General features: G+C 42.4%; 1 protein-coding gene across 3 annotated transcripts in view; it reads right to left on the minus strand.

The window, feature by feature from the left end:
- CPNE8 (copine 8) overlaps nucleotides 1-23,815 on the minus strand; it is a 961,735-nt gene extending 937,920 nt beyond the window's left edge. The window contains exon 1 of one of the 3 annotated variants that reach the window (XM_085654090.1): nucleotides 23,082-23,815. In XM_085654090.1, the coding sequence (XP_085510216.1) occupies nucleotides 23,082-23,212 (131 nt within the window). In that variant the 5' untranslated portion in view covers nucleotides 23,213-23,815. The remainder of the gene's footprint in view (nucleotides 1-23,081) is intronic. The other 2 variants (XM_085654092.1, XM_085654091.1) reach the window with 2 other exon arrangements.
- Between the last annotated feature and the right edge of the window lie 2,580 nt (nucleotides 23,816-26,395).

Consider the following 26,395-nt stretch of genomic DNA (forward strand, 5'->3'; position numbering starts at 1 on the left):
GACCGGAAACAAGCATTCAGGGACTGGTTTCAGGGTATGTCACCCTTCTTCAGCCAGGCTAGCTTGAATCCAGTGGCACAGTGAGCAAGGGACCCATGTCTGGGTATACCCATCCCACTTAGGGCGAAAAGTGTTACAGCAAACAAATGATGGACGGAAAGCTGACAATGCAAACATTCGCCCCCAGTAAAAAGATCTGGGTTAAATCCATTGTTCTTTTGCCCACAACGCCACCCCAGTTGCCTTTTGCTTTCTCGCCCTAAGTGTGCCAGGTATGCCCAGACGTGGGCCCTGGGCTAACTGTGCCACTGGAATCAAGCTATCCTGGCTGAAGAGGGGTGAAACCCCAAAACCGGTCCTAGGATGCTTGTTTCTGGTCCAGGGAGGACCTGGCTTGGCAGTTTCCCGGCTGTACTGTTCCCATGAGTCACAGGGTCAAGACTGATTTGCATTTGGCCAGGTCTAAACTGGGGCGGCATGGTGAGCAAAAGAATGACGGATTTAACCCCGATCTCTTGACCGGAAGTGAATGTTTTGATTTGTTCTGCATTCCGTCCATCAATTGTGTGTCTTTTTATAATATACCACGACTACCTTGGCTTTGCTGAGTAAGACCCAAGTCGAACCGTTATTAAACAAACATTGGTAAAGACAATGGGGTTGTCTTTTTATTTGTGAAAGTGCTTAGTAACAGATGGACCAATTTATGAGTTTGTGTTGGGTTGTATGGATAGGCAAGGCACCGACTACGGACTTATGTGAGTGTGTGAATGTGAATGGGCGAGTGATGGGGAGCATGGATCAATGAATGAGTCAGTGCATCGGTGAGTGAGCACCAGTAACGCCAGTGAAGAAAAGTCTCCTACTATCAGCAAGAAACTGTGAATGCAGGGGGCTCAGACTTTTGCAAGCACTTAATTCATCCTTTTTTTTTACTTTGCCAAAATATCTGTGATCCTCTACTCACTTATTCCTTCATCCATCCAGGCACTCACTTAACTGTTCATCCATCCCTAATCAACAGCATATCATTTACCAACACAAAGCTACTCGTGACGTAATGCAGGTAAGAGAAGAAGACTATAAAAATCACCTTAGCACATATATATTTATACATAAATTCTTATGCTGCCAAGCACTGCTGAGACTGCCTCCCACTGGATAGGAGCATATGATTTTACAGCACTGACACTCATTTAAATGAATCAGGTTGCTCTGTTCCCACACAATTGTATAACATCATTTTCTACGGTACCTAATTGATGATATTTATTCCTTTGACCCCCAACAGCAAAGGCACGATTCGTACAGATAACAAGCTCTGCTCAACAGCAAGGACAGAAAGATATAGGCAGAGCAGAAGGTCCGTCATGAGCTGGCTAAGTGGAAATGCTTGGTAACATGGTATCCCAAGTATGATGCTGCCAATAAAAGGTGGTGGAACAAACATTTTCTTTTACAAACTGCTCATATTGTATATGTCACTTTCTGTCCTAAACCCATCGGCATCTCCATGGTATCCAAATTAGAAACCACTCCCCATATTCCCTCAGTAAACAACGGTTCTTTTACACTCGGATGATCCAGGAATAAAAGACTGTGATCCAGGAGCAACACCCACTTGGAAGAAGTGCCACTGAAAGCGAACATTCTCTCCTTTCCAGCGGTATCCATCCAGAACCAATGCGTGCATGGAGGCCGAGTTATGCACCCCAGCACTGATCAAAGTCAAAACTTTTCCTTCACGTCATAACTTTGATTTTTAAAGAGAAAATAGATTTTCGCAAGTAATGCATTGGACATCCTGCTGACACTAGACGGTAATGTGGTCGTCATCAACATGTTGTCCACGCCACTCAAGCAGTTAGATTGAGTTTCTTTTAGTGGGGAAGCTTTCTTTACAAAGTGGCTTCTCCATTCACCAAATGTAGACAACATGAGGCAAATTGAGGTCAATGGGGGTGCAAGGGAGCTGATGTCAGTTTACATGTCGCTGCATTTAATGTGGCTGATCATGGCATCTTGCTGTCTCCCCAGGAAGAAATTGGAATACTAGGTTAAATAGCCAAATGGTTTAACGTCTTTCAGCAAAATCACACACGATCTATCAGCTTACCTCCCCGCAGATTAGACATCCCAGCAATATTTAGTGGTGTCGCCCAGGATTTGTCTGTCTTCTATACTATTTAACATTCACATCAAAGCCCTTTCTCAGCTGATCAGATCACATTAGGTTCTTAGCTGTTTCCTATGCTGATGATACCCCCATCCTGATTCGATTTGATAGGAGTGGTTCCTTCACTTCAATAAAATTTCAAGCCTGGGGTTGGGTGTTCAAAAATGTTCTCAAACTTGGTGGAGGCAAGAATGAATTGCTTGTAGCTGAGAAGCATTATAATGGATGGTTGGACTTTTACTCGCAATGATCATGTTAAGATCTTGGGATTCTCACTGATCAACACTCGAACTTTCAATCACAGATAAAGTTTTGGTTTCGTCCTACCACACATAACGTCAATAAATATAATTGTCCCTTCATTCCTAAACATAGTCATGCTAAAGTCAGATCACCCTGTGTTTTCTATATAATCGACAACCGCAACAGTCTGTATTTAAGTCTTCCTGAATAAGGCCTGAAACAATTACAACTAATTTTTGAAATTTAAAAAGCTATTTTTAAAACCTCCTCTTTCATGCACATACCAATATAACGTGTCAAGCACAAATTTGTCAACACAACACAGGCAAACCCCTTTGCTCAGACTCTGATCTTACGCAATGTCCCAAAATGAATCAACTTGGTGGCTGCCCTGTCAGGTATCTTGGACCCTGCACTTTGAATCAATATCAGATTTCTTTACAGTCAACAATGAATGTTAGCTCTTTTAGGATAGGCCTCAAGACCCACTTTTTTTGTTGATTTGCTGATCTTATGTTTTCCCCTTTAGTTCTTAACGTGGTTTAGCATCAAGATTCTCCTGTGGAAATATAGTCTGTGCTTTAGAAATAATAAATAAAAACAAAAATAGTCACCAGCTGCTCTGCTCCTGAAGTAATTAACCTTCATGCATTTCAGTGGAAGCACTTCCTGGGTGGTGAAATAACAAACCTAACAGGTGATCCAAGATAGGATCGACACTCTTAAAGCAGGCAGTGCTTAATTTGTAAAACAAAAAGTACCTTGGCACTTATCAGGCAGCCACTGCAGTTTGTATCACACATTGCCCCTACCAGTGCCGTCAATGATAGTACTAACACAACTACTTGCCATCAGGCTCCTCCAACAAGTGTGACAATTCCAACAATTCCAGTCCCCCAAAGCTATAAGAATGGCTTGTGCAGCATGTATTAGTCATTTTAACGTATATTGAACTACTAAACAACTGCTATTCTGCTCGTCCATAAATTAGACAAATAGTGCCACCATGTGGCAGATTGTCATGAGTGCCAGTATTGACAGTGCTGGTTCTGAGCACCGGAAACCACCAGCTCATATTAAGCACCGGAGTAATGGCCGGATGAGGTTGAACCAAACAAACCAACGCTGAAGGCGTCTGAAAAGTGCAATTCCAGGGGTGATTTTCAGACATTTGTTTTTTGTAATCTTTGCAATCAGACTAGGTCAAATCATCACAAACACAGGATGTGTTCATACATGTGCAGTCTTCCTGAAGCATTTGCTGTGCAACTGCGCCTGCTCTGACTTCCTTGTACCTCTTTACAAATGTTGCAAACCAGGCTGTAGTTTACAGTGCATGATACCAGATGAAGCAATTATTCTCAATATTTTCCCCAGATGAACTCTGTGAGAAACTAGGTTACTGGTTGAGGGGTTTGAAACCCTACTCAAACAGCAACCACAAGGGTGAGGCACAAGCATACCTCAAATTAGCCTGTGCTCAACCCTCTGGTAGCTTGGCACAGGTAAGTCAGGCTTAAATCAGAGGCAATGTGTAAAGTAGTTATGGAGAACTTCAAACAGTAATAAAGTGAAAACACAACACAAGAAAAATCACACACAAATTTAGGAAATTAGAGGCAATTTTAATAAATGAATCAAGCGTACAAATCACAGAAATCCAAGCAGTAGAATCATAGATATGTAGGTTTAAGGATTTCAGTAAATATAGCATCAAAAAGCACAAAGGGCCAACTGTAGCTATCTAGTTGTGCCAGACGGGGTAAAAGTCACAAGTTTAGGCCAACCAGGATGTAGCGCGGGCATGCTACAGTGACCCAGTTAGGTGAGCTGCACGAGAGTACCTTAAATCCTGGGTGTGGGGCATTGTAAGGTCCTGCATCGAGCATGTGTTGCACAGTTGAGGTGATGCATCAGTTCTGAGAAGTCAGCGATGCAAAGTCCTGCATCATCGTTGAGTACCCCCTCAACAAGGGCTTGACATTCAAAGTCTGGCATTGATGATGCAACGAACAATCGAGGCGAAGTGCCAGTTCGAAGAGCAGCGATGCTGCGATGCGAGAACCTGCGTTGTTGTTGAGGCTACGGTCGACGAAACATTTGCAATGCGAGGGCCTGCCTCAGTGAAGCTTCAATCAGCAACAGTTCCTATGGGGGCTGTGAGGTGGAAGCGAAGTGCTTGTGCTGAGAGAATCCTTACAGCAGAGGTGATACGTTGGTTTTGCTCGGGGTTGCGCTGTGCAGCAGAGGTGATGTGTCGGTTCTGCTGGATCCACAGATGGGCTGCAGAGCACCTTGAGGCTCACTTCCAAGGGTCTAGGACTGGGGTGGCACCACTTGGCAGGGTTGGGCTCACAGATGGCAGAGTCTAGGTGCTGGGTTCAAGGTTGTTGGAGCCTTCTGTCCCGGATTCTCTAGTCAGGAGGCCAGTCAACTAGCCCTTGGACTCAGTCTGGGGTCTAGAGTTCAGCAGATGCAGGTCTAGTCCTTGTCACCCAGAAAGGAGGGGAGCAGGTCAGCACAGCAGGCAGGAGTCCTTCTGGGCAGCAGGTCAGCAGAGTGGCGGTCCTTTCAGTAGCACAGCAGACCTTCTGCCTGGCAGAGTAACCACAGGTCCAGAAGTGTACTGAAGAGTTTGTGTCTGGGGTCTAATATTTATACCTGTGCCTTTTTTGAAGTGGGAGAAGCTTCTAATGGTTTCCCTTTGAAGTCCAAAGGTATCCAGCCTTCACTGTCTTGGCTCCAGACTAACTATAGGGGGTATGCAGCTCTTTGTGTGGAGGCAGAACACAGACTATTCAAGTGTAAGTAGGCTGTGCCCATTTGAGTCCTCCCATCCTACCAGTTATGTCCCATTCAGGCCCACCTAACCTCTACATTGTATGGCATTTGTGGCTCTCTAGGAGGCATACACAAAAGCCCAACAGTCAAACCACGCCAAGCCATGTGACCAAGAGACAGGCTGCAGGCACTAAATAGCTAAGGCAGGAAAATGACAAGTTTCTAAAAGTAGCATTTTCAAAATTGTAATTCAAAATCTGACTTCCGACTTCACCATGAGAGATGATTTTTTATACAATTCCAAAGACACCAAACATGTACTCGTTACCTGCTCCCATTTGGAAAATATCACTTATTACATGTAATAAGGTAACTCCAATGTTCGCCTATGGGAAAGGTAGGCCTTGCAGTAGTGAAAAACTAATTTAAGTGTTTTCCAATACCAGGACATGTAAAACGCAAAATTGCATGTTCCACGTTTTAAATACACTGCACCCTGTCCTCTTGGCTCCCCAGGGCCTACTCTAGGGGTGACTTAAATGATTTAAAAAGGACGGTTTGGGCCTGGCAAAAGGTTTATTTTGCTAGGTTGTCATGGCAGGTTAGAAAATGCACACACAGACTGCAATGGCAGGCCTGAGACATGTTTAAAATGCTACTTAAGTAGGTGGCACAATCAGTGCTGCAGGTCCACTAGTCGCATTTAACTAACTGGTCCTGGGCAGAAATAGTGTAGCCTTACTACGGACTTACAAGAAAAATAAATATTCCAATTTGATATAAGCCAACTCTATATTTTAAGGAGAGAGCACAAGCACTTTAGCACTGGTTAGCACTGGTAAAGTCCTAAAGGAAGAAAAAAAAGTCAGCAAAACAGGAGGGTTGTAGGCAAAACGTTAGGGGAAAAACCCACACCAAGAATGCCAGGTATAACAAACTCTTTCTCATGCAGTGCATCAAACAGTAGTATTTGTAACTCCACACAAGGAGCTAAATCAAAAAATCCCTCTGTACTAAAACAAGATAGCTGTACTGTCAAAACCTGTCTGTCCTTAACATCATAAAGCAATACCTAGATGAGAAATAGTAGTACCATGCAACATTTTTAGTTTAAGGAAAACAGACTAATTAGTGGGGAAGTTGTTTAGGTTGCAGTTTACCAGACAGCGCAGCTGTCTGGTTTGCAAAAGAAATCTTGGGGGCATTCAGAAAGTTGAACTAGGGATGCATTCCACCCATTGCTTACCATTGGCTTTGGGATTTGTAACTCACATTTACTGGCTTTCTATCTGCTGGCTTTATTTGCTTTAGGTCAATGATGCTCAAAGTACAGCCCAGGGGCCGCAAGTGGCACTCCTGACCTTCACATGTGGCCCCCTGAGCAGCAGCAGCACTGGGCTGCTGTTGACTCTACTTAGCACTAACATTTAAAAAAATATTAAATATACAGCAAGTACTTATTTAAAGGTTAATTGCAGTTAAGCAAAAGGAAGTAACTAGGCCCTTAACTTTAGAAACACCTTCATTTTTAAAGACAGCAAACATGTAAAAATACCATAATCTTTTCAAAAGTCAAAAAGTGTATTTCATTGACCTGCAGAACCATTTCACCTTCGTAAATCAAATTATAGTAGTGCATTCAGTGGTATTTTTTTCAGTGATGGTTTCAAAACATGAATTTAGAAGAGTTTATGCTTTCCAGCTCCCCCTTGTCAACAATGACATTAGTGATTATATCCAAGCACAGGAGATGGTTTTAAACAGCACACATCCTGAAGTCATGTATTTTGAGGTCCTTTTATATGTGATAATGAAGAGAAAGGAGGGAAATTGAAATAAATCAATTGCCCAGGGTCAAACAATTTGGTCAAGTGGAGAAGCCTGGATTCATGCCAGGTTTTCTGGTTTCACATTGTGTTGCTCAATTGATTTCAGACAGTAGATATAAATCATTCCCTTCCCCTACACCCACTTTACAACCCCCTTCCCCTGCTGTCATCAGTGCGGCCCTCGGTCACACCAAAGACCAAACTTTGCGGCCCCCGGTAAAATGTTTGTGAGTACCCATGCTTTAGGCTGTCTAGCTCAAGTTCGTCCCTCTTATTGCCCAAACCTTTTTTTACTGTATTCTTCCATGAACTTGTTTTCTGTAAACAGGCCTTTAAATCTTGCTCTTATCTTGACACATTTACTGCGCAGTCAAAGACAGAGGTTAAAAGTCATGCTGTGTCTTCCAGCTTGGTGTTTATTTTTCTTTCTCTGACTTCAAAGTGAAAAGATTTATGTGACAATCATGCTAGCTAGTGGGGGTCTGCTTGTGGAAGGCTTTGCAGATGTTCTTTTTTTTCTAGCACATAACAGAACTTAAATGTCTGTAAATGAACTGTGCTGATGATCAAATAAATACATTGGGTGATGACATTTCCACACATTATAATTTGTGCGCCGTATACTTTTATCAGTAAAACTGCATGTGAGTGAAAATGAAATGATCAATTCAATTGCAGATGTGTTGTCTGTAATGGCAGTACCATACCATGCATACTCCACCCCACTCTACTCTGCACTACTTCATGCCACTGCGCTCTACTCTGAACCACTCCACCCTACGTCACCCCACAATGTACTCTTCTCTGCATCACTCCACACCTCTCTACTCTACACCACTCCACTCTACTCTATGTCAGTGCACTCTACCCCACACTACTCTACTATGCACCACTGCACTCTTTGCCACTGCACTCTACACCACTCCACGCCATGCCACTCCAGTCTATGCCACCCTACTCTGCAATACCCCACTCTATGCCACTGTACTCTAAGTCAATGCACTCTACACCACTTTACTCGAAACCAATGCACTCTATGCTAATCTCCTCTGCACCAAATCCCTCTATGCCACTATACTCTATGCCACTCTCTTCTACTCTGTGTCACTGCACTCTACATCACTCTATTCTACTCTGCACCACTGTACTCTATGCCACTGCTCTCTACACCACTCTACTCTGCTCCTCTACGCGACTCTACTCTGCGCCAATGCACTCCACGCCACTCTACTATACACCACTGCACTCTATGAAAGTATACACTGCAACACTGCACTCTCTGCCACTCTATGCCACTAAACTCTGTGCCACTGAACTCTACACCACTGCACTCTATGCCACTCTACTCTACTCTGCACCACTGAACTCTACAACACTCTATTCTATACCACTGCACTCTACGCCACTTCACTCTACTCTGAAACAATCTACTCTCCCACTGTAGATTATGCCACTCAATTGCACTCTGTACAACTGCACTTTATGCCAAGCTACTCTGCACTACTGAACTGTATGCTGCTATCTTCTACTCTATGCCACTGCACTCCACGCCACTCTACTCTACACCATTGCACTCTATGTCACTTTGCTCTGCACCACTGTATGGCACTGTACTCTACACCAATGCACTATATGCCACTCTACTCTACATCACTGCACTCAACACTCTATTCTGCAGCACTGAACTCTATACCACTGTACTCTGTGCCATTCTACTCTGTACCACTCTACTATGTGCCACTGTACTCAGAGACACTGTACTCAGAGACACTGCACTCTACTCTGCACCACTCTTCTGCCCTTTATTCCAATACAATCTATTCAACTCTAATCTAATGTGCACAACTGCACTCTGAAACTGCACTCTACGTCACTTCACTCTACCCCTCTCTACTCTACTCTATGCCAATGCACACTACCCCACTCTACTATGCACTACTGCACTCTTCTCTACTGCACTCTACACTACTCCATGCCATTCCACTCCAAGACACTGCACTTTACGCCAATGCACTCTACGCCCCTAATCTATACCATTCCACTCTATCCCACACCATTCCACGCCACTTCACAATCTACTCTACACCACTGTACTCTATGCCACTGCACTTAATGTCACTCTGCGCCACTCACTCTACACCACTGCAACACTACACCACTTTACTCTACGCTACTTCACTATGTCACTGCACTCTACCCTACACCACTATATTCTACTCTGCACCACTCCAGTCCACTTCACTCTACTCTGAAACAATCTACTCTACGCAACTGCACTCTATGCTGTGCCACTCTACACCACTGCACTCTAAGCCACTCTACCCTACTGTAAACGGCACTCTACATCACTGCCCTCTACGACATTCTACTCAGCAGCACTGCACTCTCTGTTACTGAACCCTATGCCTCTCTACTCTATGCCACTGCAGTCTACTCTGCACCACTCTACACTAATGCACTCCACGTTGTTTTAGAAATTGTGCATTGTTTCAGAAATTGTGCAATATATGATTTTTTCATAGATGTTATTGAACTCTAAGAACATTAAACATACTCCTTAAAGATCGATTTATAGCTATACCTATGCTACGTCGGTAACCTTATTTTACATCGAGCACCTGTGCACTTTCACTTTTACTCTATATTTGTCTTTTGTTGTTTGAGGAATTCTGCAATGTATGATTCTCTATGGATATTTAGTGTCCCTTAGAATCCTAATTTTACTGTTTACAGATCGATATATGCATGTATTTTTGTAATGTCGCCAATCGTGTTTTATACGCACTTTACACTTTACTCTGTATTTGTATATCGTATTATCATGAGTTGAACTCTCAATAAAAATATATTTTAAAAATTAATAATATGCACTCCAAACCACTCTAATCTACTGTGCACCACTGTACTCTGACACGGCATTCTACACCACCCATACTAAACCACTCCACTCTACATCACCCCACTCTGCAACACTGCACTCTATGCTACTACTCTATACCACTCCACTCTACCCTGCAGCACTTAATTCTACCCTGCAGCACTCTACTCTACACCACTTCACTATACTCTACGCTACTGCACTTTATCCCACTGCACTCTATGCCACTCTACTCCAGTCTGAGCGACCCTGCAATTAATGCTGTGCCATTCTATACAATTCTACTCTATACTACTGTACTCTACTGTGCACCACTATACTCTACTCTGCACCACCCCACTCTACTGTGAAACAATCTGCTCTATGCCACTGATGTCTACGCCACTGAACTCTATGCCACTGAACCCTACGCCACTGCACTCTTTGCTGAATCACTCTATGCCACTGCAGTCTAGCTATGCCACTCTACTCTGAACCACTGCACTCTAAGCCAATTCACTCTACATCACTTTACTCAAAACCGATGCACCCTATGCCACTGTACTCTACAGCATTCCACTCTTTGCCACTGCTCACCATATCACTCTACACCACTGCACTCTATGTCACTGCACTCTATGCCACTCTACGACCCTGCACTCTGCTCTATACCACTTCACAACACTCTATGATACTTCACTCTACGACACTCTACTCAACTCTGACACTGTATTCCCCTTTACACCACCCAACTCTATGCCTTTCCACTCTATGACACTCTACTCCCTCCATGACACTCCACAAGGTGTTCAGACAGAATATTGGAAATAAAATATTATCAGATAGAAATATCGAAGCCGAAATATCCTCATACAGAAATATTGTGAGCAAGAATATCGTTGTCAAGAATATCTATTTTAAGGTAAGTAATGTTGATTTAAACACTATAGAAACTGTTAATATGGTTAACAAAAATATCGAAATCATTAATATAGTTTACAAAAAATTTCATTGTTAAGAATATCGTTTTATAATTAGTTGTATGTATTGAGTATGTATTTCAATTGTAAATGTTATAAAAAAGCTTGCATAAATATTGTTAATGTTTTTCAATATAGTTTTTTAATTGTTAGTAGTTTTTAACTTTTATTTCATATTTTATTTTTTATTTTTAGTACAGTAGCAGGTTGTGGGGTTTAGAGGGGTACAGAGTAGGAAGTAAATTATTTATAATGAATTAATAATTATTTTTTTAATTCATATTTTTTGTTTAATTAATAATTATTTATGATGATTGTATAACTTTTTTTATTACCTTTTAGGTACGGGTTGTGTGTTTTGTGGGGGTATAGTGTGGGAAGTAAATTTATTATATATAATTAAAAATATGTTTTAATTTTTATATATAATGTTTATATTTTTTATAATTAATATTAATTAGAAATTATTTATTAATTAATTCTAATTAATTGTGTTAATTGTATAACAGTTTTTTTAATTATGTTTCAGGTGCTGGTTGTATGTTTTGTAGGGGTGTAGGGTGGAAAGTAAAATAATTATAATGAATTAACAAATAATGTATAATTATTTATGTTAACTGTATAAAAAAAAATTATTACATATCAGGTGTGGGTTGTGTATTTTGTAGGGTATAGGGTGGGAAGCAAATTGATTATAAATAATTAACAATGAATTTGTAATTATTATTGATAATTTAATTGATAATTTATTTATCTAAATTGTGTAATACATTTTTTGGGTGTGTGTTGTTTTTGTATGGGTTTGTAGGAAATTACTTATAATAATTAATTAATAATAATAATTTACAATTCGTATTGAAATGATAAATATAATTATGTAAAATATGTAATTAAGATATTTTTACGTTATATATTAGGTGTGAGTTGTGGCATTTGTAGGAGTAAAGGGCACCACTCCATAACACTCTACTTTACGACACTCCATTCCACTCCATGCCACTCTCCTTCACCCTACTAACTTTTAGCCATGCTGAACAGCCTCCACTCTGGGGTACGACATTGCTAAAACATATTATTCTTATTATTAAATATTTGTAGAGCGCAACTATCACCCAACGTGCATCTTGGAGCTGGTAATTCACCAGTAAAGAGGAGAATCCGTTAGAAGGTTACACTTGGTCAATTTGATAGAGCTATCTATTGCTGGGGGAAAAGCCAATCTTTTACGTTTTTCCTGAAACTCAACAGGTTGGTGTCAGTTCTAAAAGAGAGCTGGAGATCGTTCAATTATTGAGCAGCTGTGGCGTGGACAGCTCTCCCTCCAAATCGTGTCTTTTTAAAAGAAGGTACAGACACAAGGAGGCATAGGATGAGCTCAAGGTTTGTGCAGGCCTATAGTTATATAATATACAACCGTGTGTTGTGGAGACTTGGGCCCATGCCATTTAATGCCCTATGCAGTATGCATAGAGCTTTACCAAAGCACCTTTCCTTTTCTGGAAGCCAGTGAAGTTCCAGCAGCGTCTCAGTTGCAGAGTCCTGTCTTCCTTTGTTTAGAGCTAGATTGGCAGCCAGCACCTGAATCCTTTTGAGCCGTTTGAGCAGATAATCTGGGCTAAATAGAAGCAATGAATTACAGTAATCCAGTCTGCTCAGTACAGTGGCCTGTACTACTAGTTTCCTAAAAGGCTGTGAAAGCATTGGGACAATTTTCTTCAAATTTTTGAGGGGCCAATAGCATACTGCTACCGTTTTATTGACGTGAGTCTCCATTGAGAGTCTACCATCGATTTGGACTCCAAGATTTTGCACCGAGTGTGGTATGTCCAGATCCTAGTTCTTAGGCCATGGTAATGCCAATAGCTGTTGCATAGGCAAGACCTATTAGCTTTGCTAATGCTTTTTGAGAAAGGTAGTTGTCTGCCCATTTTACCGCAAACACTAAACGATACGCAAGTGCTGAAAGTTCAAGCCACTCATTGATCAATACTGTCTTGGAAGCGGTGCCTCAGGCTCCCCGATTCCCTAACCCTGTCCCTTTTCTGATGGATTCCTATCAGCTGTTGGAGGGTGGCCGGACTAGTGAATCAAGTTCGATTCACTAGTGGCCTGGCTCTTCCGTCCAACAGATTCAGCATGCTATTGATTCAACTGTGCAAGTTAAAGGACCCAACTAATGTAAACACTTCCAGGAGGGCGGGATGAAGAAGGGAACTGTCAGAGAGCCCACAAATCTACTGGCAGGCAGCATATTTGAATGGGCAAAAAGCCACATACTGCAGCACTGTACGGGATAAACAGATCAATGCAAACCGCCTTGAATTTACTGTACATGGAATCGTGGTCCTGCTTCTATTTTAAGAGCGAGCTTGCTAAAATCAAGACTTTAAATTGCGGAGTCAAATAACAATCACATTCTCACCACCCCAGTTCCAGTTCCTATTACTAAGAAACACAATTAAGGCATCTGTTGGTAGTCGTGTAAAACAGGGATTGCGTGAGGAGGTGCAAAATCTTATTCTGGAACTAATCGGTTCCTGCACAAAGGATCTTCCGCAATAACCTTGCTTTTCATCTGCTGTGTTAAATCCAGTTAAACAAGCTTGCCTCGTGAGCCACTGCTGGGGGAGAGGGAGTTGGTTGGAAGTGAAACAGAGGTGGCAGTGTTACGAAAGAGCGGCAATCAATTTTAACAGTGGAAAACAGGCGTACACTGAACACTAGAAGATCAAGCAGCCAATGCACTTATAAAAGGAAAGGGTATACCTGGATACTGTGTCAAGCACTGCACATATGTATTCTTGTAAAGAATGGCATGGAACATAACGGCTGCTGACTCCTATGTCAGGATACACAGAAAAGGTAAACATACTAGACTCCATCACATAAGGCAGTGTATATTTTGCAAACGCTGAAACAATGTGTGTATCGGGTGTCAATTCAATTCAATTAAGCTTTATTCGGTACAAATTAATGACCATAAAAGCACAATATACAAACGTAAGAAGGGAAAACAAGGGCAAATTATAGTAGACATGACAATACATTAAAATCACAATAAATTAATTAAAACTGATTAAAATAGGAGCATTTATCCAATTGGTTAAAAACACATACTTTTCCTGGAATTTATGCATTTGTTTAAAAAAGTTGCAGTATAAAAACAAATATCCGCAGATTGCAAATTAAATATCAATTTCATTGCATGCTCAACTGTACGTATTCCATATTTAACAAACATTGGTTTCAAGAGGGCAACACGAAAATTAGAATACAATTTACAAAACAACATAAAGTGCAATGTGCTTTGCGTGGAAATCCCGTCACATCTACAAGGTCCAGATGGATGTTTTTTCATTGTCGGATGTGCAACCAAATGGTGCACCATTCCGAATCTGAGTCTTGTTAACACAAATTTATGCGATGGTCTTGTGACCAAAGTTAAATAGACAGGAAAACCATCCGTAGATAAGTATCTGTTATAAAACATGACAGTGGACAGAGTTCCAGCGGCAACAGCCCTCTTTCTCTCAGCAAAGGCCAGAAAAACCCTTTTTAACTCAACTTTGGGGATCAGTAGAACTGCTTTGGGATCATTTACAATGTTCAGATTAAAAATATCTGAAAAACATACAATAATATATTTAATCCAGGGTATTGCTACAAATGTATCTAATCGCAAGCAGTCCTGGATAATAGACCTTGTAAAGGACTTCTCATCCTTCAGCCAAATAGACCGCCAGGTCATCAAAGGCCTGAGGGATAAAAAGTCAAGTAAGTAATAGACAGATAATTCTTGGTGACTCAAAACATTGGAGGCCGATGCGGGCAAGCATAGAAGTTTTTTAAGAAAAAGGTCCCCAATCTTAGCGGCAAATCTAAAGATGCCGTGGGCATTTCTAGCCATTTTGTTCCGTATATTATTGAATTCATAAGTCCACTTCTTATCATTAGAAAAAGTAATACCTAAATAACAGAATTTATCCACTTGTTGCACCTTTACATTATCAATAAAATACCCTTTCATAGTCTGTTTCAAATTCTTGGAACCACAAATCATGGTGTACGTTTTTCCTTTATTAATAACTAGTTTCCTATCCTTAATAAAGGAAGCAAAACTGTCCATCAACCGCTGCAATCCTACAGACGTTCTGGATAACAAAACAGCGTCATCGGCGTATAATAACACCGGCACTGAAACACCATTGATTATAGGAGCATCTGCGTTAACTTCCTTTAGAATAGCATCAATTCCATTAATAAATAAAATAAATAAAAGAGGAGCTAAAACACAACCCTGCCTTATACCACGCTTGACACTAAAGTTTGGGGTACATTCTCCCTTCCTGCCAAAACGTACACAGGTTTTTAATTTTTCATACAACCTGGCAAGAAAAAATATTATACCCTCTGGAGCTCCCAGATCCAACAAGGTTGGCCACAAAATTGAGTGGTCAACCATGTCGAAAGCGCTACTTAAATCAGCGAAACACATGTACATAAGGCCCGGTTTTGCATCACTGTACTTCCCGATCAACAGTTCTAAGTTGACACATTGATCAAGCGTACCCCTTCCTTTCCTAAAACCATACTGGCTATCTGCCAGAATACCGTCCTGTTCCACCCATTCTTCCAGTCTCCCAAGCATAACTCTACTCATAACCTTTATAGAGGAGTCCAGTAAGGAAACAGGACGGTAATTCTTTGCATCAGACCTGCTTCCTTTTTTATAAATTGGGACAATAATAGACTCCCCCCAGGTTACAGGGGGCACAGCACAAACAGCAGCATTAAAAACAGCGGCCAAGAGGGGACCCCAGACTTTAGGCGCGGCTTTATAGACGTCGATCGGGACCCCATCCGGGCCTTGAGACTTCCCGCCCTTACTCGCCCGAATCCCACTTTCGACCTCTTCCACTGTGATATCAAGTGGCAAAATAGGCCAACTAGATGAACCAGCATCAACAGTTTTATTAGAGTCAAAAATTGTCGAAAAGTGGGTAATCCATCCTTCACTTGAAACATTTGATGTTAATTCAGGTACATTGGCCTCTTTAAGGAATGGTAAGTTAACTGTTGTCCAAAATAATGTGCGTTTAGATAGTTCTGCAGCTTGGTTAAGTGAATCCCAGGCTTGCTGCTGTAGAACCCCCTTTCTAAATTTAATAGCGTTTTTGTAGTCTATCCTAAGATTTATTACTAAGTTTTTATCCCTGGGCTTCATTGCTAAAGCCAGCTTGAGGCTAATCAGAGCTGCCGAACAGGTATGGTCAAACCAGCCAGGTCCATTTCTTAAGCAACCCTTATTACCTCCGGTAAACTTAGCATCAATGGCAGTATTGATCCCTTTAAAAGAAGATAAGACCCGCTCATGGTCGAATCTATTTTCTAAAATAAAAACAATGTCTACCAAATTCCACTTTATTATAGATGTGGTCAATTCTGAAGCTTTTTCCCCTACCCACCTAAGTCTTACCCCGTTAACCCGGTGAGCTTCTATGTTATCAATTGTTGTCCCCACCTCTATATCACCGTCCTCCCACAAAGTCGTGGTCACGATAATACAGTTGTGATCACTTGTGGCCGATATTTCAATTTCCAGTGGGGCAAAACAGTCGACAATACTAGAAGATACTATCACATGGTCAATCACCGAATTAGAACGCCAGTTTTTAAAGGTAGGGATGGGCAAGCCGTTTCCATCCTTACAACAATCCAGTATTTCCAGGTCATGACATCCCATTAATTCATTCAAGGTTTCCCCATAAGTGTCATGGCCAAAGTGCGGAACGTCCCATCCCGTGTTATTAGTAACCCCACATACCTTTAAGAGTAACAGTTCACACAACGTAGTGTTAAAGTCCCCACACCAAATAATATCGAATACGGCGTTAGATTCCGAACTCAAAGTATCAATGGTGTTGGCCAGATCTATTGCTATTTTACCCCTGGTGCTATCGAAGATGTTATTGTAATAATTGATCAGAAGGATATTACGGCCTTTACTTTCAGAGATCCAGAGTATCTGAACAAGATCACCTACCGGTATATACTTTTTCACCGATATTCGGCGGTGAACCGATATAAGTATGAGTAAACCCCCCTTGGCTCTGCCAGGACCCTCTCCCCGTGCTGGTAGGTTATATGACACAAATCCCTCATAATCAACGTCTCCTTTACACCAGGTTTCTTGGAAACATATGATGTCATACTTATTAATAAAAGTTTCCCAGCCTGGGTCTCTACCCTTGGATTTTAAACCGGCCACGTTCCAGCAAACCAATCTGGCACATGTGCCTATTCTGGTAACATTCCAAGTTACAGGGCCAATAACATGTTCAGTAACAGTGTGTCCCCCAATAGATTGCCCCAGATTACATTGATCCACAAGACCCTCACCAACAATCTCTACTTTAGTCAAAGGGGTCGTGGATGGTGTGGCCGTAAGTATAATGTTGTCAGCACGGTCGTCTACACCAAATCCTTTAGCTCTCCCTTAGTACATCTCTCTCTCTCTTGTATAAGTCAGTCATTAGAGTCCAGGGAGCTAAGGGCATGAAATCTATTTTGAGTTGGGATACCAAAATGAGGTCTATGGGTATCGGGTGTCATGCTACCAGGTGTAAATCGTGTAGAAAGAATGGATACTATAGTAAAGAGCACCTGCTGTCCACTTGTGGTGGGCCATTAAACTTTACACATGAGGCACACCTCATGTACATGCTGGATCAGAATATGGACATACTTTCTTTGTCATCATGATACGTGAATATCTTCCGAAAAGGGGATCCGAACTTCCACTGTGAACTTTGTGTGCTTTCCACAGTGGTGATTACGAATATACAGATAGTAACTTACGTCAGATTGCAAGACAGCCAATCTAGCACATACTACTACAGTATATTGTCAAACAGATGATTTGGTGAGTGCAAAACACTTCCCTAGGCTAAAAATGGTCTCCGAAAGATTGCAGGGCTTGTGGAACATGTGCTTAAACACGCATTCACCACCAGCCACGCATGGGAGGCTCCGTACAAAAGAGGGCTGTAAACGATGCCACTCCCTGGATGATGATGAAGAGATAACCGCAACAGAATTTGACAAGCCGTAAATAATTATCACGCCCAGAGCCCTCATTCATGCTCTGGAAGGAAACAGGGTTACTTCAGGAGATGAGTTTGTCAAGAGTTAGGTTATTTTGTATAGAGTTTTAGTTCCCTCAGTAGGTTCTACAGCGTTGCACTGCTTTACAACTACGCTATGGCTCGACATAACCACACATGCATCTTTCCTTGATGCATATCCCCTCTAATACCTGATACATATGCCCCTGCCGACTGAACTCCACCTTCTGGCAGTACTGCGCATTCTTCAGCTTCGGCCTTCTTGGAATCCTGACCCTGCTCGGACAGACGCATTCCTTCCCTGCAATCTTACACACATGCCAGTGGTCTATCACAATTATCAGCCCAATCCTTTATTCTCTCTACTCTTTCTTCGTTCACTAGCTCCCTCGCTTCCGCCCTTCAGGGCATATATTGTTGCAAAACATTTACACTTAAACCGGTTCTCCCTCCATCAACAAATTACTGGATGCTGTGATTCGCATAAAGGCAGCAACCACCAAAGGGAAATCCCCGGCACCTCGGCAGGTTGTGGAGCACGGCCATGTGAGCGATTAGTCATTTGTTCCTATCAATAGAACAGTGATTCATGGTCCCGGCTACAAAACAGATCATGAAAGACACCCTGACATCCTAGATTATTTTGACTTGCTTCCTTCTGTATCCTCTCTTGAGTTTTAATTGCACCATGTAAAAACAACCGACAGCATCTACCTCGCAAAAGTTAACCTCTACTTTAGATCCTTGAGCAACACTGAGCTAATAATAACACTTGTAACACAAATACCTCGAAGCTGCAGACCTGTGGTACTACGAACTACATAAAAACTCTAGCAGTATATACATATGTGTGCATCTGCAGCTGAGCATCAAGCTCATGAGTGTCAAATTAAATATTTGTAAATATCTAGTGGTGAGCAGTGAAATAAAAACAATTAGGTCTGAATAGTTTGCCCTCTGAGCAGATACCCGTTATCAAAACGTGTGATAAGAGTGCAAACAAAACCAGCCAATTCCCACAATACTGTGCACTTTGACCTCATGTCTACATGGACTTTTTTATTCTCTTGTACAGAGATAGTGTCCTATGTTAAGCCCTAATAATAATAATTTGTATTCAAATTATCATTATTGTTCATTTAAGATCCCTTTGAGCATTATTCCTTTTGATCACGTTTTTCAAATGTGCACTCTTGCAGGTCGGCACAAATGATACTACTGGATCCTAAGGCAAATGCTTCTACCAACATCTTCCTGCTTCATGTATTATTCTCTCAAAGGTATAAAGGTTCATATACAGAGAGTATGACAGTAACCATTGGATGTTTCTGGTAATATTAATAATGTCTTCATAAACCTTTCTAACATACAAGTTGTGAGCTGTACTCAGATTAACAAAAAAAAAAACTTAGATCCAAATTGTTGAGCTATTTATTATTCCAATTGTCAGCCAACACGTGTTTCACCCTATACGATTACGCGAAGGCCAACAGCTATTTCAAGGCTAAGATATTATTCAGGCTCCATTAGGAATTTAGGAAGTGGGAACCTTCATAATCTAGTAGTAGCAAAGTCCAATATTAGAGTCAAATGTAATTTATAGATATAAAAAGAAAATTTCGATGCCCCATGTACTATGGATTGGAGAATACTTTAAAACAGACTAGGTGTTAAATGGGTCTCCTTTGTAATCCTTCCAGCACTGGTAGCTTCACAAAGTAAGGCTGCGAGCTCATAGAGCAAGTGTAAGAACTGGTCAAGCGGCCTCTCTTGGACAAATAGGTCTGTGTGTGACCAGCTCATCTCAAGCATAGTCACAAGGACCTTTCATGTAACCACACTTACATACAAAGAATGAGACCTGTATCTTTAAACATACTAGGCAAACAAACATTTTTGCTGCCCCAGTAAGTAGGCTAGGTGTTAATTTACACACCTTTAAAATCATATTCTTAACAGTCCACCTTTTATTAAGAAAAACCTGGTCACATGCAACAGTTTAGATAATTGTCTCTAGCTCAGGCCAATAGCATCAAAGGTTCTCATTAAAATGGGTTATCAGTGTGGACCGGACTGACAACAGAGAGGCCAGGGAAAGTTGGTTCAAGAAAAATGTGCATGTGCTTGGGTTTTGTCGAGATTAGTACACACAAGCTAAAAAATGATGGAAAGTAGTACACACAGAGTAATTACCAGTAGTTCAGATTAATTCAAGCATTTTCATCCATCTTGTTCTCAAGCTTATGTCATTGCTGTTGAAGGGCACACAATCAGCTGCAGTTACGCAGATGCTAATTTCCTCTCCTACTCATGGTATACATACTGAAAGAATAGTGCTACCGTTGGTGAAATTAGCTCTGAGACGCATCAGGGTCACCAGACTATAATTACACATTAGTGGCTTCTTTCTACTCAAGGAATTCTCAGCATTAAAGCCTGCTGCACAGAGCTTTAAATCTTAGTTATCGGCCCGCTAATATGAGATGGATGTACGGAATCAAAATGAGAATAGGGCAAATAACAGCTGTTAGTGCCCAACAACATATGGCTAATATGGCTATTAATACTGCAATACCATGCCACCCAACACAGGCAATTAAACATGGCCACTACCTCTGTCAGCTTCATCTCGCAGCCACTGAACCTAGAAAGTAAATGACAGTAATCAGATACCGAAATATTAACACTCAGATTGGATGAGCCAATATCAGCATTCCAAAAAGGAAGCGACGTTAAAGGTGTGAACAGGGGGTATTCTATTCATCATTAATATGACAATCCATCCTTCACACTACTTTCCCACAAACTTACTACTGTAATTATATAGTTTGGAACTGTAAAATATGTATACGAATCGTCTTATTATCCTCGACCAACCGCCATCACTGAAGCGTTCTCTTGTTTATCCCCCCGGACTGACACAGATTTACGTACATAGATCTCGTTCAACGAACAACAGATGCTTATTCTGCCAAATAAAAATGTATACTGAATCAATGCAACGTTTTAAAGCTGACATCACTTGTGTTAACGCGAAGCCCGCTTCCCTCCAAACGTGAATCATGGTGTACACGAAACACATATCTTAAGTACAATCACGACAGTCTTTCCCTTCCTGGTAAACCCCAATTACAACATGTAGAAGGAAAGGCACTATAGCAGGATTTGTATGGCTATGCTAGTCGACTCCGGAAACAAAAACTATAAAGGATTAAGCAACAAGCAAAACAATACAATGTGTATCCACTGAGGACAAGGTGGGGTGCCAGGTGCCTCCAACGCAGTCAGTTTGTAGACGGCAGCACATCTGCTCCGATCACTCAAGTCACAACAGGTGAAGAGCGGTTAAAAACTGCAACCCTGTTCACACTCTTATCCACAATGAAAGCGAGGACATGGTTCATTTTATTTGCTGTCTCGGAGCACCTAACCACAATGCTGATGTTAGTTAGCGATTATATAGCGCACAAAATGAAACCTGTTCAGCATCGAAGCACTTTCGATAGTCTGGGCACTAGGGACTGAATATTGATAATCCTCACTAGTAATAGTTCCAGGGTTTCTAAACACAGTGTTCAGGTTTTTAGCATCTATACAGCAAAGTCTGCCATTAGTACAGCATGGCAGCGCATCCGTTGGTCCAGGTGCTGCAGAAGGGGCACCAGGCTGAATGAGGCATGGCGACTGCCCACGCCCACCTCCTCCTCCCCACCCAGCCATGAACGATCCATTTTATGGAGTATTCGATATCTAGCGCTTGCTCGCTCTGGAGTAAATAATCTGCGTCTTCGGGCAGTGATGATAATTTTGGGTTTCCCAACAGAACAGAGGTCTAAAAACAATTGCCGGGCATCCCGTGTTTAAGAATGCAATCCTGGCTGAGAAAACGAAACCCCACCTCAGAGGATCTGTAGGGCCCTAGGGGTCAACAGCTCTGTCATAGAATGAATGCACTCCCATAAAGATTCCTGTGCAACTCGTGCCTCAAAACAGCTGCACTACCGTCTGTGGAGGTACCTGTCTCAATCAGTGACAGCAACCCTGCATGGTGAGTCCTATCCTACCCAAGTGAGTGCAATGTGGTTTGAGGCAGCGAGTCTGCCGGGGGAAGCTGGAATCCTTCCCGGTCACTGTAATAATCACGCCCCAGTGTTTATGGTTCAAACAAGAAGCAGCTAGAGATGCTCCCGAGTAAAAGCAGCAAGGAGCCCTTTAGCTGGCTGGAGAAAAAGGGGCATAGATATGAACTGCAAGGTAAACAAAATTTATAGATTGAGCATGCCAGGCAGTAAACTAAGCACGCTCAAAAACTTCGAGCAAATGGTAACAGTAGGAAAGCGATTTGGTGAATTTCAGGAAGGTATATACGGTTCTGACTGCGGGCCCTGCCTGGGTGAGGATAGTCCTGTCGTAGTGACTTAAATCATGCCTCACGGACGGCAATCCTACTCCACAGTCATCGACCCTACTTGAGCGTCTACAATACTACCAGAGTGGTAGCAATTGTGTGAGAGCAGCAGTACTTCTACTGGCAAGAGTGACCACAATCTTGTAACTGAGTGCGATCCTGAATCAGGGGGTGCGGTTCTGTCAGAGTGACAGTAATCCTGTTTTAATCCTGAGTTATTAAGTGAAATCCAGAAAAACTGCAGTCTGTCTTGTTAAAGTGAAAACATACCTGCTTTTGTGCCCGAAGTTCTAGTTTTACTTTAGTACAGAAAACAGAGCGAATGCGCTTTTTTGTCAGTGACAGCAAACCTCCCTTAGTTACTTTAATTCTGCTTGCCTGAAATCATGTCAATGTTACAAACCTGCCTTAGTGTGTACATTCCTTCTTTGGTGACTACAACCACGTCTTAATTGGTGCATTCCTATGTTAGGGACCGCTATCTTGTCCCAGTGACTACAAACCTGTATTAAACACATTAGTGACACCGCCCTTGCCTGTCTGAGTTTAAACTGCCCGACAATGGTAAAAGCGCAACTTGAGGTCCAATGGTCCCCACCTCTCAAGTCAAAGCGTGGACACATACATATTGATATTCCCAGACTGCTACTGAGCGCTTCCCTATGCCCAGTCTGGACACTCACCTGCAGGAAACAGTCAGCTCCACTTTGGTGGCCGGAATGCTAGCGCTGAAGGGGCTAAAGTCTCCGCTGGGCGCCGGAACCCTGAATCCATAGTCCATCTTGTCCAGGGCGGGCTTGTCCGATCCGTACATGGGGGCGGCCGGGGAAGCCGCGCGGCGGCTGGGGCTGCGGGAGCCTGTGCAGAGCGAGGCGCAGCCCGTGCAGCTGCTGTTGGCAGCCGGGGGCGGAGCGGCACGCGCTCCTTCCTCTCCGTGGAGCTGCCTCCGCCGCTCAGGGCAGGTCGAGCCCGGAGACTGGAACTCAAACAGCTGCTGCGCGACTGCACTTCGGAACAGTGGCAGCTGCGCACGACGTTACTCCAAAACACAAACAGCTGCTGTACGACGTCACTTCAAAACGTTAACTGCTGCCTCGTGACGACACAGGTGCCGCGAGACGTCATTCCATAGATTCTGTCGCGTGGTGTCACTTCACAACTCTTAAACTGCCACCTGACGCACGCTTTTGCTACGTGAAGAAAACCAAGGAACTCCTTCTGGAGCCCTCACCAGTCCGCGAGGCGGGGTCTAATTACAACACCGCTGGCCAACTGCTGAGAGCAGCACTCAGGGAGAACCCCCTCCGCTGGAAATGCCAGGACAGCCCTCGATCCGCTCACAGGCTGCAGCACGAGGTTTAATCAGTCTCGAGCAGCTCGAATCAACGGGCAGAGAAACTGTTTCTGCCTTCTGTTTATTTAAGAAACTTGTTGACATCCGCTGGAACAATGTAGAGGAAGTTGCTCTGAAGAGTACAGGATGAGCTCTGGAGGCGGTTGGCCAAACGTTTGTACTTTACAGCGAAAGGTATAAAAGCAACGGGTCACTTCATGAAAACAACGAGGGAAGCGACGGTTGGAACGGTGTAGTTGTGTGCATATGCCTTCCCAGCAGTCCCTTGTGCAGCGCGCCAGCTTCAGTACACCATTATAAAAACACGTCCCTCTCTTAATCACCTCTTATAAGTCCACCTCACCGTGATTATCTCTCTGCTGCTTCTATGCTGTTTATGGCGACAGCTCTGGCAAATTTGTGTTTCAACCGCTTTTAGAATGAGAAGGTTGAGTGGCATAATCACAGCGGTTACAACGTAGACACACAGGGGCGTAGCTTTATGGGGGAGTTTGGGGTGAGTGACACCCCCAAATTAATGTATTCTTGGCTTGGGAGTTGAGTCTGGGGGCCCAGAATCAGGTCAGCTACGTCTGTGTCGGCTTTTATTTTTGTGAGCTAACTGTAAATGACTAACAGTGACCTTTGTTGAAAAGAGAGACAGAGATACCTGTCTGGTAGCTTAATTTCAAAATGTTATAACAGATAACCTGAAATAAATACCGAATTCCCTGCTTGTCCAAATTGTGTGATCCTAGACACATATTTTATTTCACAGAGCCTCCTTTTCCTTTGTCACATATAAGCTCACTGTTACCTGAGATCAGGAAGTGTGTTGTACTAGCACCTCTTATATTTAACGTAATAGACTAGAAGTTGCTCCATCTATAATAAGAATATAGGCCAAAGTTAGGGTTAGTATGACTACTGACTTGCTTTTTAATCCACTACTGGCATTTTTATTGGGTGACAATGTTGTAATTTACCTAAGTTTGTTTGGAGTCGCATGTGGAATCTGACCCTTACAGAGTTCCACATGACGGTTGTTATACAAAGCTGAGTTCCAATCTGGTCAATTGACTTCTGGGGACCGGGTCTTCCTTAGATGGCAATCCAATAAAGTCCTTATTTTATTATGACCCACTGTCTGTCGAGTTATTTACAACATTTTATGGCGACGAGAATGAGATCATGTTTGATAATTACTTGGAGGCTTTAGATGGACAAGATTTCCGTTTATCTAGGAAAAGAGCGTTGTTATTTAGTGTGTTAGGTAGTGTTGGACAAAGAGTTTTTTGGTTTTTGCCTCAAGCTACTGAGCCAAGTGGACAACCATTGCTAGATGATTTGAAGAAGCCAAGCGCAGGAGGAAAACGTAATCATGAAACACTACAAATTTTATACCCAACCACAGAGGGTAGATGAGTCAGTTGATGAATTTGTTTAAAGATTGCGTGAGCTGCCCATGAAGTGTAAATTTGGAGTTATGACCGAGGAATTTATAAGGGATCAACTATTAGTTCAGTGCAGAGAGAAGAAAATTCAAGAACGATAATGGGCAGCTAAAAATCCTACTCTGAGGGAGGCCATTGACATGGCTAAGGTTTTAGAACAGTCTGCTTCTTGCATGCGTGAACTTGAAAGGAAAAAACAGGAGGGAGGTGTCTCTGAAGTAGCTGCTGTTAGTAAAGCAGTAGAGTCTGTTACCGCACCCAAGCACAGTAGCAAATCCAACAAGTTTGGTCGGACTGTTAAACAGGTCGGGAGAGTTTGCAACCGTTATGGCACTACTAATTGTTCAGCAGACTCTAAATTCTGTTTTGCCAATAACAGGGAAAGCAGAAAGTGTGGGCACGAAAATGTGCAGAAAAGGCTATCGCAATGAGAGTGGTGTGTGTCCTGTTGAGTCCAGCATCAGAATTCTTATGGTGAGTGATGTTGAAGAATTGGTGGAAGATGGACAAAGAAAGAATAGGCCCAAGGCTATGTTTGTCATAAACAATTGTGAAGTTGAAGTCAGGGTCGACACAGGATCAATGTATAGCATCATTCTGAAGTCTGTATATGATCACTGGTGGGCAGGTTGTACGCTAAGACCCAAGGATATATCTCCAGGGGGAGTCTATTGACATCTTGGGGTTCATGGATGCAAGAATTGAATTTTAGGGCAGGTTCATCGAGAGTAAAGTGTATGTAGCTGAATGTGGGCCACCAATTCTGGGATGGCTTCATCAGTATGATTTGCACATTATTGTCAATCCTAGAGCACCTTCTTAGGTAATGCTGGCTGAACAGGAATCTATTGAGGACATACTTTGTGCAAACAGTGGAGTGTTCAAGGAAAGCTTGGGTTTCTTGAAGGGGTATGCTCATAAAATCATTTTGAAGGAGGATGCCGTCCCTGTACAGCATAAACTGAGCAGGGTCCCAGTGGTGGTGTGTGAGGAGGTGAGAGGTTTCATCCTAGAAATGTTACAACAAGGTGTCATAGAACCAGGGGAGGCATCAAGTTGGGTTTCTCCTGTGGTCATTACACACAAGTCTGATGGGCACCTCAGATTTTGTGTGGACTTGAGGTCACTCAATCGAAACATAGTGGTTGATACATATCCTTTGCCTAAAATAAATTAAATGGTTTCGTTGCTCAAGGGAGTAAGATTCTTT

The sequence above is a fragment of the Triturus cristatus genome, chromosome 4_1 (genome assembly GCF_964204655.1).
Source record: "Triturus cristatus chromosome 4_1, aTriCri1.1, whole genome shotgun sequence".
NCBI lineage: Eukaryota > Metazoa > Chordata > Amphibia > Caudata > Salamandridae > Triturus > Triturus cristatus.